Source organism: Galleria mellonella, unplaced genomic scaffold (assembly GCF_026898425.1).
Source record: "Galleria mellonella isolate WM207_F2 unplaced genomic scaffold, CSIRO_AGI_GalMel_v1 utg184, whole genome shotgun sequence".
Taxonomy (NCBI): domain Eukaryota; kingdom Metazoa; phylum Arthropoda; class Insecta; order Lepidoptera; family Pyralidae; genus Galleria; species Galleria mellonella.
This window is the reverse complement of record NW_026442025.1, coordinates 1,172,361-1,191,727: the sequence shown is the minus strand read 5'-3', so window position 1 is coordinate 1,191,727 and position 19,367 is coordinate 1,172,361. Positions and strand designations below refer to the sequence as shown.

The 19,367-nt window shown below is 35.6% G+C and overlaps 2 protein-coding genes across 3 annotated transcripts in view; one reads left to right on the top strand and one right to left on the bottom strand.

Annotated features, from left to right (window-relative positions):
- The window catches only part of LOC113521010 (uncharacterized), a 397,978-nt gene that overhangs the window by 267,050 nt on the left and 111,561 nt on the right, over positions 1 to 19,367 (bottom strand). The window lies entirely within an intron of this gene.
- LOC113514330 (carboxypeptidase B-like) lies at positions 261 to 13,651 on the top strand. Its single transcript, XM_052893733.1, has 6 exons — positions 261 to 406; positions 1,757 to 1,966; positions 4,907 to 5,012; positions 9,189 to 9,311; positions 11,624 to 11,812; positions 13,013 to 13,651. The coding sequence occupies exons 1-6, from the start codon at positions 333 to 335 to the stop codon at positions 13,598 to 13,600; spliced, it is 1,290 nt and encodes a 429-aa protein (XP_052749693.1). The 5' UTR covers positions 261 to 332; the 3' UTR covers positions 13,601 to 13,651.

Sequence of the window (19,367 nt, the reverse complement as noted above, 5' to 3'; positions counted from 1 at the left end):
ATGTCTATAGGCGACAGTTACCACTTTCCATCAGGTGGGCCGTCAGCTTGTTTGCCATTCTAAGTTGTATATAAAAAAAGAAAGAAAAAGATCGAATTTTTCAAAGTCGATTTAAAATATAAAACAATTTGGTTAAAACGATTTTTAACCGACTACCAAACCGTAAATAAATTTCAGTTATCCCTCTTATTAATACAGATCTAAATATCATTTGACATTATTATATTAATTAATAAAGTAGATAAATTTTATCAATGGATGATAAAGTTTCGCCCGAAGCGAACACCGTTTAGTTAATTAAACTAATACTTTATTGATCGCGTGACGGTCTCATGATGCGGACATATATCATTGGTTTTATGGTTCTGTTCGGTGGCGTATACGCCAAACATGAACTTTATGATGGGTAAGTCCATTTGTCAATACTTCCCTCCCACCGCTGTGAACGCTTCTTTACTTTAATTTCTGTTGACTGTAATAAATTATGTATTTATTATATTTGCATTATATGAGTAATGAAAGGTAAAATAATGTAGAATATATGTAAATTTATAATATTGTTAAAAATATATATAATAATATAGTAAACCTTTTTCGTTTAAAATTACCTATTTATTTCTAGCAATATAAATTTATTGCATTTCATTTATTTCATTTCCTGACAAAAAGTAACTTTACGGTATAATTTAATTGATAAAAAATCAAAACAAAATTTAAACTCGCTTTCAGTATACACATGTATAACTTATATATATTTATTTCACTTTAAAATAAAGATACACAGCGATTGGTTTAAAAGCTTGTTAACAATAATGATTGTTCGCAAGATAATTATTTAGTATAGACATACAATATAGTCAAATCTATATTTCTTGTGATTCTAATATTGATCTTTTTAATATAAAGACATCGAGTTTAAGGAAATTTATGAATACAATATTCTTTGGAGATGAATCCAATTTAATAAGACCACTCAATGATATTTCGAGCCAGTATTCACAACTAGACGTATTGGGGGAGAAGAGATTATTAGTAATGGGGATTAGTAACCCCATTGCCAGCAATATACCCTGTCAACTCGACCTCCTCGAGGAAACCGTGACTGATTTATTGTTAGATTCGTCACGGTGGCCTAATTGAAATACTTCATCCTCACCTATCACCCCTCACTGGTGCCCCGACAGTGTATACCGATAGCGCAGACGGGGCTACCATTCCATTATCATCCATAAATGAAACTAGACTTTTTATATGGATGATACTGGACAGAGGCCTCCAACTATTGCGGGGTAGGGGGAGGATTTGCCAAGAGAAGTTGTCAAGCTTAACAGGCGGATTGCCAGCTACAGTTAGGCTATGGTGATGTTTTAAAAGGGCTGCTATTGCTCATTTCTCGACCAGTTTACTGAATGTATTTTTTTTATACAACTTAGAATGACAAACAAGTTGACGGCCCACCTGATGGAAAGTGGTAACCGTCGCCTATAGACATGAGCAGTACCATGGACATAACAGAGTATACTGTTTCGCCCATGATACCCCCATGCGTTACCATTCCTGAGGACTCAGGTGTTATTCCTCTGTACCCTGTAAATTCACGCCATATCCCACCCTTCAAACCGAAACACAGCCATGCAAACACAGCTGCTTTACGGTTGAAACACGAATAGGACAGAGGTAGCCAAGCAATCGACTTCCTGAAGTTAGTTGCAGGTTATTTCTGTAACTGTAAAGTTAAATAAATTTTAACTTACAGGCACATACTGTACGAAATAACCGTACAGCATGCGGACCAAGTGCAATTTGTGAGCCGACTGGAGACCTTATTGCATGTGGACGTCTTCTCTTACGCCGTCCCAGGAAGACCAGGTCACGTCCTGGTATCGAAAGACAATCGAGAGCTGTTCGAAAATGAACTCTCCGCAGCTGGAATAGAATACAAAATTGTCGTGGAAAACATTAAAGAGTGAGTACCTATAACATTTGTTATGTGTAACTTTTATGTTTAAATTTATTGTTTGATTACCGAAAAGAGTATATCTCTTTTCGGTCATCAAACAATAAATCATCAATAGGTCATCGATTCGCCTACAATCTGTGTCATTTAGTGTGAACATGAAATTTATCAAAATCAGGTCAGCAGTTTAGTTTTTAGATCAAAATGATTGGTTTTGTAACAATTAAAGATGTTTTATTTTAAAATTTAGCATATAGCATTATTTACGAATCGATTCATGCTGTCAAAAAGGGGTGCTTAAAAAGGGGGTAAAGAGGTTTCTTCAGGGTCGACAACGCACGCGTAATACCTCTGGTATTGCAGGTGTTCATAGGCTACGGTAACCACTTACCATCAGGTGGGCCGTATGCTTGTTTGCCGCCTCAGTGGTATAAAAAAAGTCAGATCTGCGAAACATAGCTAGTATTTTAATATTTTCCTATTTCTTTACACGAGTAAACGGACCGTTCTAAATTTATAACACTAATATTATTGTTTTATATATAGTTTATATTATAACTTCTATCCCAGAAATATTTTCCCTTTATTCAACAATTTTATAAATATTCCCTTTGTAATGGGTGATAATAGAATGGTAACCCCGCACGCGCTATTGGTATACGCTGGCGGGGTACCAGTGAGAGGTGACAGGTGACGATTAAGCAAGTCAATTAGCCCATCGTCACGAATTGAACACGATGGTTTCTAGGGGACACCACGTGGAAGTCGACCTAATAGGGTATATTGCTAGCAATGGGGCTGTCAAACTCCATTGATAACAATCCCTTCCCCCCTCCCCACAATTATTCCCTTATATTAGTATAGTCCGCTTGTTTATTCCAACGATATATTTGATAAAGACTTCACAAGTAAAAAAAAAAGAAAGTTTTGCGAAACCAATCTAAAAATAAACTCAAATATAACAAACTAACAAATCCAGACACTAAACACTTCATTAAAAGAAAACGATACACTCGAATGTGTTCGCCGATTGAAACGTCATGAATAACCTTGCCAGATGCGATTTCTGATTTCTCCCCAAAATTTCGAGATTTTTATTCTTCTTTACTTATCTATTTAAAGGAACACCAACAGCGTATTGCATTATAACACATACAATATAACAAACATGAAATACAATACAATATTAATGCACACGCCTATTAAAGGTATTCACAGCGTTTGCTTTAACCTAATTAAACAGTATGAAATGAAGTTAACAATTTTAAGGAATTAAATAATACTAGACTATCTACAAATATTTTAAAAGTTACGTTATTACTTGTGGAAATATACATGTAACCTGAGTTGTGAGTAATATCAGTAAATACGATTATAAGTGAATTAAATTGGCAAGTCTTCTTCTTTAAGTTCTCTGCAATCGGCTTCTTTACAACAGCCACAATTAGTGTCTTTGAGTGAATATTAATATCATGAGGGGCAGTCCATTGACAGCTCTTTAACAATGACTTTGTGAAGCTCTTCAAGCTCTACTATCCAAGTTCAATACAATCCATCGCCTCAGACTTGTAGATTGTTGAGCTGTTTAATACTTCAGTTAATTTGTAAGGCGCTATTAATATTTTACGAACTAATATGATTTTCTTCGCTTTTACCCAATTACAAAATTGTGTCTGTTTTAACCAAGTAACCGCTGCACACGCCTGGAAACCTTTGTAGTTAATTCTTGTGGTATTTATCATGATGGGCTAAATGACCTACTTTTATTTTCACCTATCATATACCGATAGCAAGGACAGGTTGCCATTCCATTTTAAGCTATAAAAAATACTCAAATTTCTTCATATCTATTTTAATATCCTACCAACGATTTTATTACATTTCAATACCGAAATTTCACTAACCCAAAATATTTCTACCTGAAATTGTGTAAAAAATTACCCAATCTGGCAAACCTGGACATGAACTTTAACTGACATTGAAACCCTTGGCTTAAATTGGATAAAACATAAATCACTCGTCTGGTAGATATAAAAACAAAAATCAAATGTCGAATGTTTATAAGCGCCTCAATTCAGAACGGCTATCTATTTCACTATTTCTTTTTGTATATTTGTAATCCTCACGAGCGAGGTTTGCAGGACATAGTGACGAAGAGAGACGCTGCTGCCCATTCCTCGACTAATAAGTTTCCTTAGTCGCCTCTTACGACACCCACGGTAAAAAAAGAGGTGGCTAATTCATTACCAGGATCACACCACGACATTACTCATGCCATTTAAAACCTATTGACCAGAGTTACCTGAATTTAACTTATATGCAGCTAGAATAGAAAACGTATACTGTTTTATTTTATGCAACTTAGAATGGCAAACAAGCTGATGGCTGACCTGATAGAAAATGGTAATAGACAAGTACATATATAGCATAGCAATCCCATATGTAGCAGTACGGTTGTATGTACAGTATGTGAGATTCTAGAATGAGCTCCCTGCCGAGGTTTTCCCAAGAGACTACAGCATGGGGTTCTTCAAAAGGGGGGTAAAGAGGTTTCTTCAGGGTCGGCAAGGCACGCGTAATACCTCTGGTATTGCAGGTGTCCATAGGCTACGGTAACCACTTACCATCAGGTGGGCCGTATGCTTGTTTGCCACCCCAGTGGTATAAAAAAAAAGCACCATGGGTATAACGAAAGTATACTGTGTCGCCAATGATACTCCCCAAGCGTCGCCATTCCTGAGGACTCAAGTGTTATTCCTCTGTACCCAGTAAATTCACTGCCATATCTTAACCCTTCAAACCGAAACACAGCCACACAAACACAACTGTTTGCGGTAGAAACATGAATAGGACAGAGGTGTCCAAGCAAACGACTTTTATACAAAGTCTCCCTCTAGTAATAATCGAAATAGGTTGTTTGTAATAATCAAAAACATTTATATTTTTCAGCATGTTGGACTTAGAAGATAAGTTATTGCAAGAAGCAGTTAGCAAAAGTAGCAACAGAACTAGAAACGGCGGTCTGTCGTTTGATAGAATTTACACATATGCAGAGGTAAGGCTAACGGATCATCTAATTTCGTCATAGTCGTAGAATACTGACGGCTCTGATACATACGTATATAGATCCGTCAGTATTCTACGACTATGACGATTTATAATTTAATTTTCTCCCACAAATGCTCAGACTGTAGAATGAGCTTCCTGCTGAGGTTTTTCCTAGAGACCACAGTATGGGGTTCTTCAAAAAGGGTATATCATCATAGTCGTAGAATATAGACGGATCTGACAAATAAAACATATATAGATCCATCAGTATTCTACGACTATGACGATATTAAGGTTTCTTCAAGGTCAGCAATGCGCACGTGATACCCATAGTGTTGCAGGCTTCCTTAGACTACAGTGATAGTTTACCATGAGATGGGTTGTATGCTTGTTTGCCACCATTATGGTATAAATAAAAAAAAAATATTTGAGCTAGATTCTCTAAACACCTCTATCTGTTGCTTTATCCACTTTCGTGGTTTCATGCTTCCACACTAATTCCAAAAAGACTTACTTTCCTTAGTGTATTTACCAAAAGGAGACTGTATAAAAGTCGATTGCTTGGGTACCTCTGTCCCATTCGTGTCTCAACCGTAAAGCAGTTATGTCTGCATGGCTGTGTTTTGGTTTGAAGGGTGGGATATGGCGTGAATTTACTGGGTACAGAGGAATAACACCTGAGTGAGGAATGGTAACACATGGGGGGTATTATGGGCAAAACAGTATACTCCGTTATGTCTTTGGTACTGCTCATGTCTGTAGGCTACGGTTACCACTTTCCATCAGGTGGGCCGTCAGCTTGTTTTCCATTCTAAGTTGTATAAAAAAACATGCCATTCCTGAGGACTCAAATGTTATTCCTCTGTACCCTGTAAATTCACGCCATATCCCATCCTATAGAAATATTGCTATTTATTACCCACGCTAATTATATAGTTCAATGTAAATTATACCATCCCTAAAATAGCCTTAAAGAATACTCTTCGTCATCGATTTTCCGCAAAGCATTTGATTTTGGCAACACGAAAATATTTTATTCCAGAAAGTCTGCAATGTTAGATATTTTGTTAAAATTTCTTATGTATTTTTGTAGCTTTCATTCCAAATTCAATTGCTAAAAAGTATTTTAAGAAATTTTCAAAGAACCGGTAAATAACAGGTTCTATTCTAACAAGCCACAACAAAGATTTGAATGGATTAAATTCTTTCCGCATTGTACCCTCTAATCTTAGTAAAATAATAAAATTGGACTAATGTTTTTACATGAGAAATATTTAAAAAAAATCAATATCAGAAATCTTAATAAGAACAATAGAAGTCCAAAAAAATATTTTTGGAATTCATACCTGATTGTATGTTTTTTTCAGCATCACTCAAAAACTATTAGGTACATCCAACTGAATGCTGTTTTCACAATTATATTTTCTAAGGTCTAACTTAAAATTTAGTGTTTGTTGATCTCGTTGCGCCATCTAACGGTGGTGGTACTTCAAAAAACTATGCGTACGAAGTTGTAGATAAAAAAAAGAAAGGTATCTCACGTTGTTCCCACAGATCTCCTAACAAGTAAACATTGCATAAATAGAATCCCTAATCCTATTCTTTGTCGAAGAAATTTGCATAGTCATAGTAATATAAAATATTTGGTACTAGAATTTTTTAGAAAAATATCCTAGTTGAAGGACCGAAAAAAAAACATTATTTTCCTCTATATTTTTAACACGTCGTGGTAGTTTATTCATGGATTTATAAGTGGATCAACGGCTTCGTTCGTTCGTTCGTGATCGTGAGAACGGAGCAGTGCCGCATGATTTGGGTTGATAGGACGCTAATCTTACCTATTTCTACCGTGAGGGAAGTTTTTTTCTTAATGGATGATAATGGAATGGTAACCCCGCCTGCGTTATCGGTATACACTGGCGGGGCACCAGTGAAGAATGATAAGTGAAGATGAAGCAGGTCAGTTAGCCCACCCAGTTAACCCAGACAAATTTACCAATGCATTATTTACGATGGTTTTTCCAGGGGGAACCGAGAGGACGACCTGATACGATATATTGTTAGAGATAGGGTTGTTATTCCCATTACTAACTATCCCTTTCCCCCTACCGTAAAAGTGTTAATGCACGTACTGCTATTTTAGTTTAAATTATAAAAGAAGGGCCAAATTAAAAGTACCCGTAACCGGCGAACGTGTATGAAAAGATTGATGAATATGGAAGAAGCGAAAGAGGTTTGTTTGAACCGAAGCATTTGGCGTTCCATTGTTTCTGCCTACCCTAATGGGAGACAGGCGTGACGGATATGTATGTATGTATTATAATTCGTAACGTAATTCTACCATAAGTCATCAAATCAGCCCTTAACTGTCTATTGCTGAACATAGACCTTCTCCATAATGGAGGGGGGAGGAGATTCCAATAGTTGCCTTTTCAAGAGGGACGCTGCTGCCCATCCCTTGACTATTAAGTTACCTTAGTTGCCTCTTACGACACCCGTAAGTAAGGAAGGGTTAGCCCATTCTATGCCAGGACCGCACGATGACTATCTCTATCACAAACATTATTCTATGGTACGCTTATCAATAGAATCTATACTATAGAAACCATAACATGCTAGCACCCCAGCTCATGGAAACTCAGAGCAGTATAGTCGAGGCACTCGAGGCTCGACGTTGTTGACTTCTGTACCATGAAAGTCTTACGTAAAGAACTCTGACATAAATATAACTATATTTTGTTTAATATATAACTCAACATAATATTTACAATAACAGACTAACTGCTGACGAAAAGCTAAAGTTGAGATAAAATAAAACTGTGATAGACAGTTTCATTTTACAATTACAATGAATTTGATTTATCTAATAATTAAAATATTTTTTGTACTAAACTTTATTAGCATAAATTTACAATTGTAAAATCAACTCTTGTTGAAAAAAGCAACAGTAACAGTTTAACCAGACGGAGACTTTTTGTCATTTGTTGAAAGTCATTTGCTTGGGCACCTCTGTCCCATTCGGGTTTCGTGGGTATCATGGGCGAAACTGTATACTCTGTTATGTTCATGGTACTGCTCATGTCTATAGGCGACGGCTACTACTTTCCATCAGGTGGGCCGTCAGCTTGATTGCCATTCTAAGTTGTATAAAAAAATTGTATAATTGTAATAATCTAATATAAATTAATATTGTATAAAAATTATTGTGGGTCCTGGTAACCTTATTAAAGAATTTATTTATTTATTTTTTATTTATTCAATAAATAATTTTCTAATTTAAATGCGGGTAGAGTAAGCAGTAGGCGTAAGTATTTATTCTTACTAACTCTGTTGATTTACATTCATTTTCTTTGTCAAATATTATTCAAATCAATACAAAATGTTACAGTTTAGAAACAACTTGATTTCTTTCGTTAGATAAATAGACGTAGTTTATTTGCTTATTTATAGATTCCAAAGTTTATAAGTTTAAATCTAGCTGAAATCAAAAAACTTGGCAATTATTTGCATCAATCAATAAATTCTAAAATTTTACTTGCACGAGTATATAAACATTGTCTGTAACATGGGAGATAAAAATATGAAAAATATTGTAAATTGTTACATTATTATATTTTATTATTGTATTTATTCAACTAAATTTAATTAATTAAGCAACTTCAATAATAATAACGGTATAAACGAGCATGCGGCTTATCTGGTGGTAAGTGACTACCACAACCTATGAGCATCCGCGACACCAGAGGTATTGCAGGTATGCTGTCGGTCTTTTAAAAAGAAATATGCTCTTTTATTGAAGGCTACGATATCATATCGGTACGAAAATACTGCTTCTGAAAATTGATTTCAATAGTTAGGAATACAATTTCTATCTTATTTATTTCTCACCAGATTGCTTGGGTATCTCTGTCTCATTCGTGTTTCTACCGTGAAGCAGTTGTGTTTGCATGGCTATGTTTCGGTTTGAAGGGTGGGATATGGCGTGAATTTACTGGGTACAGAGGAATAACATCTGAGTCCTCAGAAATGGCAACGTATAGGGGGGTATCATGGGCGAAACAGTATACTCTGTTATGTCTATAGTACTCTGCTCATGTCTATAGGCGACGGTTACCACTTTCCATCAGATGGGCCGTCAGCTTGTATGCCATTCTAAGTTGTATAAAAAAAAATATTTTTACAGATTGATGCATTCCTTGACGATTTACCGAGACTGTTCCCTGGTCTCGTGACTCTAGTCAACGCTGGCAATAGTGTTGAAGGAAGACCCATAAAATACATAAGGATATCAACAACAAATTTTCAGGTAATTACTTACCCATTTTTGTGCAGTTAACATAGTTATAATATCAAATTTAATCTAAGAAATTTATCCACGAGGTATGTATTTAGGTTATCTTTAAATTATTATGCAAACTATGTAAGATAACTAGCTTTTACCTGCGATCTTATCCGCGTGACCATGATATTATTACTGACTAGCCTCACTAGACAAATGGCAAATGAATCCAATCATGGCATCGTATCCTAAGCAAGTTCACAGGTTGCAATGAAATATCGAATATTGATAATTCATGTACTCACTAGCGATAACAAAGGACTCGTGAGATTAGAAGAGAGAAAATGTTAGGACACTTAATACGACACGACGAACTTATGAACATTATAAGAAGGTAAGATAGAAGGAAGGAGATGAAGAGGAGGAGAGACCAAGGCAAGAAGGAAAAATTTGGGGTTGTTCCGTATTAAGGAGTGAAAAGTTTCGCAGAAAATTATAGTGAGCGACAAGGGCTCCACCGACAAGAGCTCAGCTCTTAAATATGAAATGAACGAAATAACTAATTTATTAAAATTCTAAGAATTAACAAACAAACTCATGTTCACATTTCTCTGCTTAAACATCTCAATGACGAATACAAAGGATCGATTCCATGATCATTGAACCAGAGGGAGACTTTGTACAAAAGTCGATTGCTTGAGTACCTCTGTCCCATTCGTGTTTCAACCGTGAAGCAATTGTGTTTGCATGGCTGTATTTCGGTTTGAAGGGTGGGATATGGCGTGAATTTACTGGGTACAGAGGAATAACACCTGAGTTCTCAGGAATGGCAACGCATGGATGGTATCATGGGCAAAACAGTATACTCTGTTATGTCCATGGTACTGCTCATGTGTATAGGCGACGGTTACCACTTTCCATCAGGTGGGCCGTCAGTTTGTTTGCCATTCTAAATTGTATAAAAAAAAATTTAAGTGGATAGGTTACAGTAACAACACCAAGGTCACAGATAATATATAAGTAAGAATAATATAATCTATGTCTGCAAATCGAAATATCAACTATTAGGTTATTGATAAATCCAATAATCGATCAGAATTACTTAATACAGTCATTCATCATTTGTATCAACATTTAATGCCAGACGAATGCAGGAATAAGTAGATAACGAATTAAAAAAGGAATTTGTTTGATAACGTGATACAGATATTTTAAGTGCATCAATGATATCTCTATTCTTTTTTTTTTATTGGATGAAAATGGAGTAGTAACACCGCCTGCGCTAATGGAATACGCTGGCGGGGCACCAGTGAAGGGTGATCGATGAGGATGAAAACAGGCCAGTTAGCCCATCATGATGAATTTATCAGGAATTAATCATGATAGTTACCAGGGGGAACCGCGAGGAGGTCGACCTGGTTGGATATATTGCTAACAATGAAATTATTAGTCTCCATTACTAACAATCCCTTTTGCCCCCGATATCTCTGTGCAACACACAAATTCGTCATCACACAAAGCACAATCTGTATTAATATTAGAGAGAGAAAAAAATTTATCATTTGCTTGTTTGTTGGTAAGGGATAAACTCAAAAACTACTTGACAGATTTTAAAAATTCTTCTACCTATAAAAAGCTACATTACAAGCGAATAATATAGGCTATATATTATTTTCGAAAATTCTAACTATCTATGCGAAACCGGGCCGGATTTATAGTCATAAATAAAATAATAATATTTCATTTCCTTTATATAGTACAGCACAGTTGTATAAACCTTAAAAAAAAAAGAAAAAAAGATGACAAAAATACTATACTAATAATAGTCAAGCATACAGTTTTCATTACAAAGAGAATTTTTTTTTTTTATAAATTTGTAAACCGATCATAAAGAAATATTTTCTTTTCATTATTTCCATGCTGATCCTACAATAATATCTATATTAATACAGTATTGATTCCATATTTATTCAAGACTAAAAACAGATAATTTTTAATTAAGAAAAATATAATAAAAATGGTATAAAACTTCATCATATCTCCGACCACACTATTCATAGTTACATGCTAGAAGAGAACATTTTTAACGATAAGGTCACCCAATACTTCCCTTATATGTACAAAGGAAGCAATGGCCAATTCTTTTTCTTATAATTTTTGTTTCTACTTAAATCTTCCTTTATAAAAGGCCGGCAGCACACCTGCAATGCCGCTGGTGTTGTGGGTGATCATGGGCGGCGGTAGTCACTTACCATCAGGTGAGCCGCAAGCTCGTTTGCCCCCTGTGTTGTAAAAAAAAAATCTCTATTGCAATTTTGAAAATATATTTCCCATTCCAGGACCCCATTAAACCTGTGATCTTTATAGAATCCCTTCTCCACGCAAGAGAATGGATCACCTTACCAATCACTTTATATGCCATCCACAAATTGGTGATAGACGTGACAGAGCAAGATTTACTGCAGGATATTGATTGGGTCATACTGCCTATTGTTAATCCCGATGGATACGTATTTTCACACGCTGAGGTATGTATGAATAATTATTTTTAAAACTTATGTTCATTTTTTATTAGGTAACCCACATATGCAATGGGAAATTAATGAACTCACTGTGTTTTTGTCGTTTCCAACAATTGTTTCGACTTCGTCCGGAAAATTCTTCGGGGAGCATTTGGCGCTTTGAGTCACAATGTCGCATGGTGTACTCTCGTATCGTCCGTAGTACTGCAATTAGGGTAAGACACTGTAACGCAAAATGCCAAATACCCTCTGAAGAAGACTTCCTAATGAATTCGAAATAATTGTCGGAAACGAAAAAACCCAGTGAGTTCATTAATTTCCCGTTCTATATGTACGTATGAGTTATCATAATAGTAATAGTTATAATTGCCACATAATCACACCAATTGTCTGAGCCTCAAACTTGAGTAGCCCTTGGTGTGAGGACCCAGGTAACAAAGATCTAGAAGCACAACAGACCTACAGACATTGCAAGAAAGTTCGTTTACTTACTTAGCCTGACTGGTGATCTAACGTAAAAACTCATTTATGCAAATCTACAAGCCCACCACGACGACACGAAAGTCGTTAATAAATTTAAAATCTCACCTATTTATATATTTTTTACCATTTATTATTATCTGTATTGAATTAGTGATCAGACAGAGTACGTATTATCTCAAGGTGAAGTTAAGAGTTTTCTAATTCTAGCAGAGGGAAACTATACAAAATTTTTTCATACAAATTCTTATAACCACAGAGTATACAGTATTGAATAATAGACACCTCTGTCCCACTCATAATATTATCTACAATCAGATATACTTACATGGCTGTACTTCGGTTTGAAAGAATATAGAAATGAAATTACAAGCTATAGAAGCTAATAGCTATGTGTATCCTAAAGAATAGTCTTAAGAGGTGTCGTAAGCAGTGATGCCGCTAGTGTTGTGGGTGATCATGGGCGGCGGTAGTCACTGACCGTCAGGTAAGCCGCATACACGTTTGCCCCCTGCGTTGTAAAAAAAAATGTATGCTCAGAATACCAAGATACTGTTCGCGTATAGGCAATGATTACCATTCCTTGTTAGGTAAACTGTTACTTTCCATTTCAAATTGTGCAAACATTTATAACTAGAGATGTATTTAAAAAGCTCGTTTAACATTTTATTTTCATTACACCTTATATAAAAATAAATAATGATGAAACCTTTATGATATTTACAGTCCAGATTTTGGCGGAAAAACCGAGCGCCAGGAGCACTATGTGCCGGCGTTGATCTGAACAGAAACTTCGATGTTAACTGGGGCACAGCATCCAGCAGTATCGCATGCATGGAGACCTATCACGGTCCAAGGCCTTTCTCCGAACCCGAGACCTCTATCATTAGGGATATCATGCTCGAACACAGAGGTCGTCTTCAGCTATTCCTTGACATCCATAGTTTTGGAAGCCTGATACTTTACGGTTATGGTAATGGAGTCTTGCCACCGAATGGCCTGATCTTACACACGGTTGGTGTTCATATGGCTACAGCTATTGATGCTGTCAAAGCAAGCTGGAATCCTAATTATACTGTAGGAAATGTAGCATTGGTTCTGTATGAAGCATCAGGAAGTGCCGGAGATTTTGGTCAAGCTGTTGGCGTACCTCTGTCGTACACATACGAACTCCCAGGCTACAGATTCGGTATCGGAGGCCTGGGATTCTTGGTCGATCCTAATTTTATCGAACAAGCTGGCATGGAGACATGGGAGGGAATTAAAGTTGGCGCGAGATATATCCGTGATAACTACAGACTTCTAAACGTTTAGATTTACGCTTCTAAAATACAGCTTACTTTAATAAATTTGTATTTATAAGCATGTCTTGAAATTTATTAGTTGTTAATATTACTGGGGAACAAGAAAATTAAACCAATTCCTTGATCCTTCGCTATGATTATAAGCTATCGTATTCTATAACTAAAATATGAAAATCTAAATGTACAATGAAGATTTGTTTTTGTTTGGCTCTGTCTAGAAATGAACTTGAGACTTTTTTTGTAGACATATTATTTCTTATTAGAAAATTCATGTTCCTAACTTCGTCAAAATTATGTATTTCTTTAGTAAAAATTATATCATGGTAAAAGTAAGTTCCTAATATGAGAATTGATAAACCTTTTATTTTATACCACGAAAATGCAAATAAGCATACAGCCCGTCTGACAGTAAACGATCACTGTAGCATAAGGACATCTGCAACACTAGGGATATCACGTGCACGTTGTCGACCATGAAAAAGTCTAACTCAGAACTGTAGTCTCTAGAGAAAACTTGGGCAGGGAGCTTATTCTGAGCCCAAACGTTCGCGAGAGATAAATCCTTTGCAACTGCGCTATACGCTACCATTTAGGTTCAAGCATGTGAGGTTGAATTGTCTGTCGATGGTAAACGGTGCGATATTAAAAGGTGGCTGCAAGGCATCATATATTAGACTTTGTTCTGCATAAAATAGAGAGTTTTACCATCAAATAAAACTTACCTATTATTCTTTCATCAATATCCGGAACCCATCTTAAGTCAAGCACCAGTCTTTCTTACCGTTAGTGAGCTTTTCCCCTTCCTCTCCGATACCTTTTATCCCCACTCTTCCGGTTCGACCCCCACAAGTGTGCACACGCCAGGTGAGAGCGTGTCATTAAATATTACCGACTTTAAGTTACTATACAAAATAAAAAAGTGTTATTGATCATATGTAGGTCGCTCAAAGAAACTGCTCTCTTTACTTACCCTCTAAGGACTAATTTTACTATTATTAAGGACAACACACAATTTATTTTTAACATACCAACCCCAACTAGATGAAATGTTGACCTTAAATGCATTGCAGGGAGTTAGTGGATGCAGATGGCTCGGGAACATTCCTTATAGCTGTCTATAGGAGAGGCTTATGATCAGCAGTAGACGGATAATGGCTGAGATGATCTTGATAATGAAAAACTGGCAACAAAATAGATATATTTTGTAACAGCAGCATTCGCATGACTCATATATTAATTGAACGAGATCAATAGTAACTTATGCTCTTGTATGTTCCAAATATTACGCGTATATCAAATTACGTGGTATATGATAGAGCCATGAAGGCGCCAGGAAGTACCAAACAAACAAACTCACTTTCACATTTATAATATAAATGAATAAATAACTTTATATGCTTGAATACAGGTTATTACATTAGAAGTATTTAACGTTACAAACAGAATCTCCATATTCAAGCGTGTAGCGTGCAAATATTTAATTTAAAACTTGTCTTTAAAATTTTACATTACAATAATCTTCAAGTGAGTAAAACATTTCTCATTAAGCCAATTGTAGAGTTTCTCATTATTTTTTGTTTGTTTCTCAGGTCTCTGTATTCTGTCGGTAATTTATTATATAACTTTAACTGCTGTATAATAACAGTTTCTGCTGTACAATGTCAATCTATGTCGTACTATAAGTGATTTCTGTGAGCCCTTTCTCCTAAATAAATACATGTCATGTTTCTCAAAATTTGTATAGTATTTTCGAACAAATTTCCACATTTCGAGTATGTTGATGCTAATGTTAGTAATTTATGTTTGACGAAAAAAAAATTATGCAATTTAAAGTTTCGAAGTTTCGTCCATGATACCTCCCCCCCCCCCAGGAAACCATTCCTGAGGACTCAGGTGTTATTCCTCTGTACCCTGTAATTTTTTTCATACAACTTATAATGGCAAACAAGCTGACAGCCCACCTGATGGAAAGTGGTAACCGTCGCTTATAGACATGAGCAGTACCATAGACATAACAGAGTATACTGTTTAGCCCATGATGACTCCCATGCGTTGCTATTCCTAAGGACTCAGGTGTTATTCCTTTGTACCCTGTAAATTCACGTCATATACCACCCTTCAAACCGAAACACAGCCATGCAAACACAACTGCTTCACGGTAGAAACACGAATGGGACAGAGGTGCCCAAGCAAACGACTATTGTACAAAGCCTCCCTAAAAATAACCACCCCTATTACACCGATAATATGAGTATCTATGTTAATCAATTATTCAATAAAAATAATAACAAACGAAATAATTACATCGTTTTATTAAATTGATGTTATCAGATTCAAACATTGTTGCCGTCTGTTAGGGTTTTATTCAGTATTCATACATATTATTGACATAATACTTGTTCAATACGAACAAAAATATTCTTATGCAAACTTTGCCAGAGGGAGACTGTACAAAAGTCGATTGCTTGGGTACCTCTGTCCCATTCGTGTTTCAACCGTGAAGCAGTTGTGTTCGCATGGCTGTGTTTCGGTTTGAAGGGTGGGATATGGTGTGAATTTACAGGGTACAGAGGAATAACACCTGAGTCCTCAGGAATGGCAACGCATGGGGGGTATCATGGGCGAAACAGTATACTCTGTTATGTCCATGGTACTGCTCATGTCTATAGGCGACGGTTACCACTTTCCATCAGGTGGGCCGTCAGCTTGTTTGCCATTCTAAGTTGTATAAACAAAAAAAAAACTTTAAGCTATGTGACCAGTCTATTGCCACTTCAGCTTGCTTATTAGCTCCATTTACTGAAACGATTTCAGTATGAACAAAAACACGATAGTGAGTCAGAAAATTCGGAATTTCATTTCATGGTAGACCCCCTGATTACAATAGTGGAACGATGAACGAATTATCACGACGAACAACGAACAAAATTTGCAAGCGTTCAAGTTATTTATTTACATTACTGCGAACCCAGCGAAATATCCAGAATGTCTGAATGAATAATTAAGTTAATAAATGTACAAACATAATTTGTCGTGAGTGATATCTATAACTTGTTATCCTTTGTTTCGTAATGATAAAATGGATCTAGTAAATTTGTAATTGTCAAGTTAATGTAATTTGTATAGATAAAAAACAATAGAGAATAGAAATGACGCAATATTTTTTTTCGAATGGGCGATAATGGAATGGTAATCCCGCCTGCACTATCAGTATACACTGGCGGGGCACCAATGAAGGATGATAGGTGAGGATGAAGCAGATCAGTTAGCCCATCGTGACGAATTCAATAATTGTTCACGATGGTTTCCAGGGGGAACCACGTGGAGTTCGACCTGATGGGGTGTATTACTAGTATTTAGACCCCCATTACTGACAATCCCTTTCCCCCAAAGACAAAATGCTTGGCCACCTTATAACGATATGACGATTTTATAAAGAACATAATAGAAGGAAAGATAGAGGACAAAAGAGGAAGAGCAAGACCGAGGAATAACTACATGGAACAGACAAAGGAAACACTAGATGTCATGTCGTATAGGGAGGTCAAAGATATGGCCTGGGATAGAGCTGGCTAGAATAGAATGTAGGAATTAGTTACACTGGCAAGAAACTCTAAAATGAAAAGAGAGTATAAGTGCTTTATATTATTCTCAATTTCGTGTATAATATAGTATATATCATATATGTGTAAGTATACTCGTATTTGTTATTCATGTATATTTATTTGTTTATATATGTAATTTTAGTATGTATGTATATCAATAATTACTAGTACCGCATTCGAGTATTCTGACAATTCCCTACGGTTGACTGGGAGAGAATCCTTTTAGCATTAAATCCGCCATGTACACATATTTGTACTAATGAATAAATAAATAAATATAGATACAAACTCATATAAAGAATAATTATTCATAGTAATTATTATAAATTGAAAAATGTATCCCGTGATTCTATCTATATGGTAATATTAATTAATCAACCAACTTCAAAAATTAAGAGGTACTCGATTCGGTTGTATTTTTTTCTTTCATATTTACGGCTGCATCAATTATAAACCGATGTGGAAAATTCTTTTTTTTTTACCTAAAAGGATATACTTACAGATTGGTCCTACAAAAATTTTATCAAAATAAATTCAGCAGTTTGATATTTAATATCAAAATAACTGGCTACATCACAATTGAAGTAAGTTTCTTTCGGAGCACAATTTTAATTATTAATTAATTAATTAATTTCGGACGTAGTCTGCTTTGTAATAATAAATTCCATTCAAATCCATTCAAGCTTTTGTATGATCGCGTATCGTATGTTCAGATGCCTTTACAAACACGAACAGCTGCAATATTAATAAGAAGATCCATTCAGAGACAACATTCTGATACATAACCGATTGAATGTTTGCTTTTTCAGTGATATCCAACATTAGATTTGGTAATATTATTCTAAGAACCATATTTCACTCAACCCATATACGGATCTGATGTATCCCTATTGAATAATAGGGTTTCGATTGGGTGAGACGCGGAGCGGGTAACGTGACGATCAGCGGTTTAGAGGGGAAATGAATTAGTAATTAAAAATAGTAGTAGTTAAAATAATTAGTAGTTAGTAATACTAGATTCAAACATATTGTGGCGCGTACAAAAGTCGATTGCTTGGGTACCTCTGTCCCATTCGTGTTTCAACCGTGAAGCAGGAATAACACCTGAGTCCTCAGGAATGGCAACGCATGGGTGAAACAGTATACTCTGTTATGTCCATGATACTGCTCATGTCTATGGGCGACGGTTACCACTCTCCATCAGGTGGGTCGTCAGCTTGTTTGCCATTTTTAAGTTGTATAAAAAAAAAGTCGTAAGTAATTAATATATCTTTATTAGTTTTGTACCCGTGACTTTCATCCGAGTGGCTGGAATTCGTTCAATGACCGGGATAAAAGTAAACTACATATGTCATTCTCCATCCCATACAAAAAGTGCATCCAAATTTCATAGTAATCGGTTTACCCGTTAAGTTAACTCTCCATTAACTCTTAATTGCTAATGAACAAACAAACTCCATTTCACATTTATACTATTAAATCATTTATCAATATTCAATGTGAATTATGTACAATAAATTGTTTACAATACAAATTAATAAGTATTTAATACAAAGTTTCATCCCAACCAATCTAGATGAGTGACTGTATTCCACCGTACGTTTTTCAAAGCACTTTTTTCCACGCACAATCACTCTTTAGAATTAACTTCCAGCAGCAATATTCCCAAACTGACGTGACATCGTAACCTTCAAGAAAAGAGCATATTCCTTTTTAATTGACTGGCAACACAGCTGCTAATTATTCAGTATTGCAGGTGTTCATGGGAGACAGTAGTTACTTACCATCAGGTGAGCTGCAAATTTGTTTGCCCTCTGTTTTAAAAAAAAAAAAATTTTTCAACAAATACCTTATTAAGCGTAAGAGAAAATTCGTTAAATAATAAAGTAAAACACTGTATTTCTACCTTAAGATCTCGAGTGCTATTTAAGTAAATCTAGTAGATTTCGTGAGAGGCTCTGATTCGCTCTCTTAATAGAAAATTTATTCGTAAACCCAACTTCAGGGTTGGAAGGTCATTGAAGCATTAGATTGAGAAGGGGAGTATTCGAATTGCACTGACAATTTTTTGTGAAACAGGGAAATATGGTGATCTATGGGAAACACGGTGATTTATTCGTAACGGTCAATGGTTGAAATCTGATAACGAAAATGTATTGATATTATTCAATC

Bases quoted from the DNA above. Each gene is read 5' to 3' on its own strand.
- LOC113514330 (XM_052893733.1), top strand. From the start codon at position 333: ATGATGCGGACATATATCATTGGTTTTATGGTTCTGTTCGGTGGCGTA. The intron at 5,013-9,188 runs GTAAGGCTAACG...ATATTTTTACAG, and splicing joins GAATTTACACATATGCAGAG to ATTGATGCATTCCTTGACGA. The intron at 11,813-13,012 runs GTATGTATGAAT...TGATATTTACAG, and splicing joins ACGTATTTTCACACGCTGAG to TCCAGATTTTGGCGGAAAAA.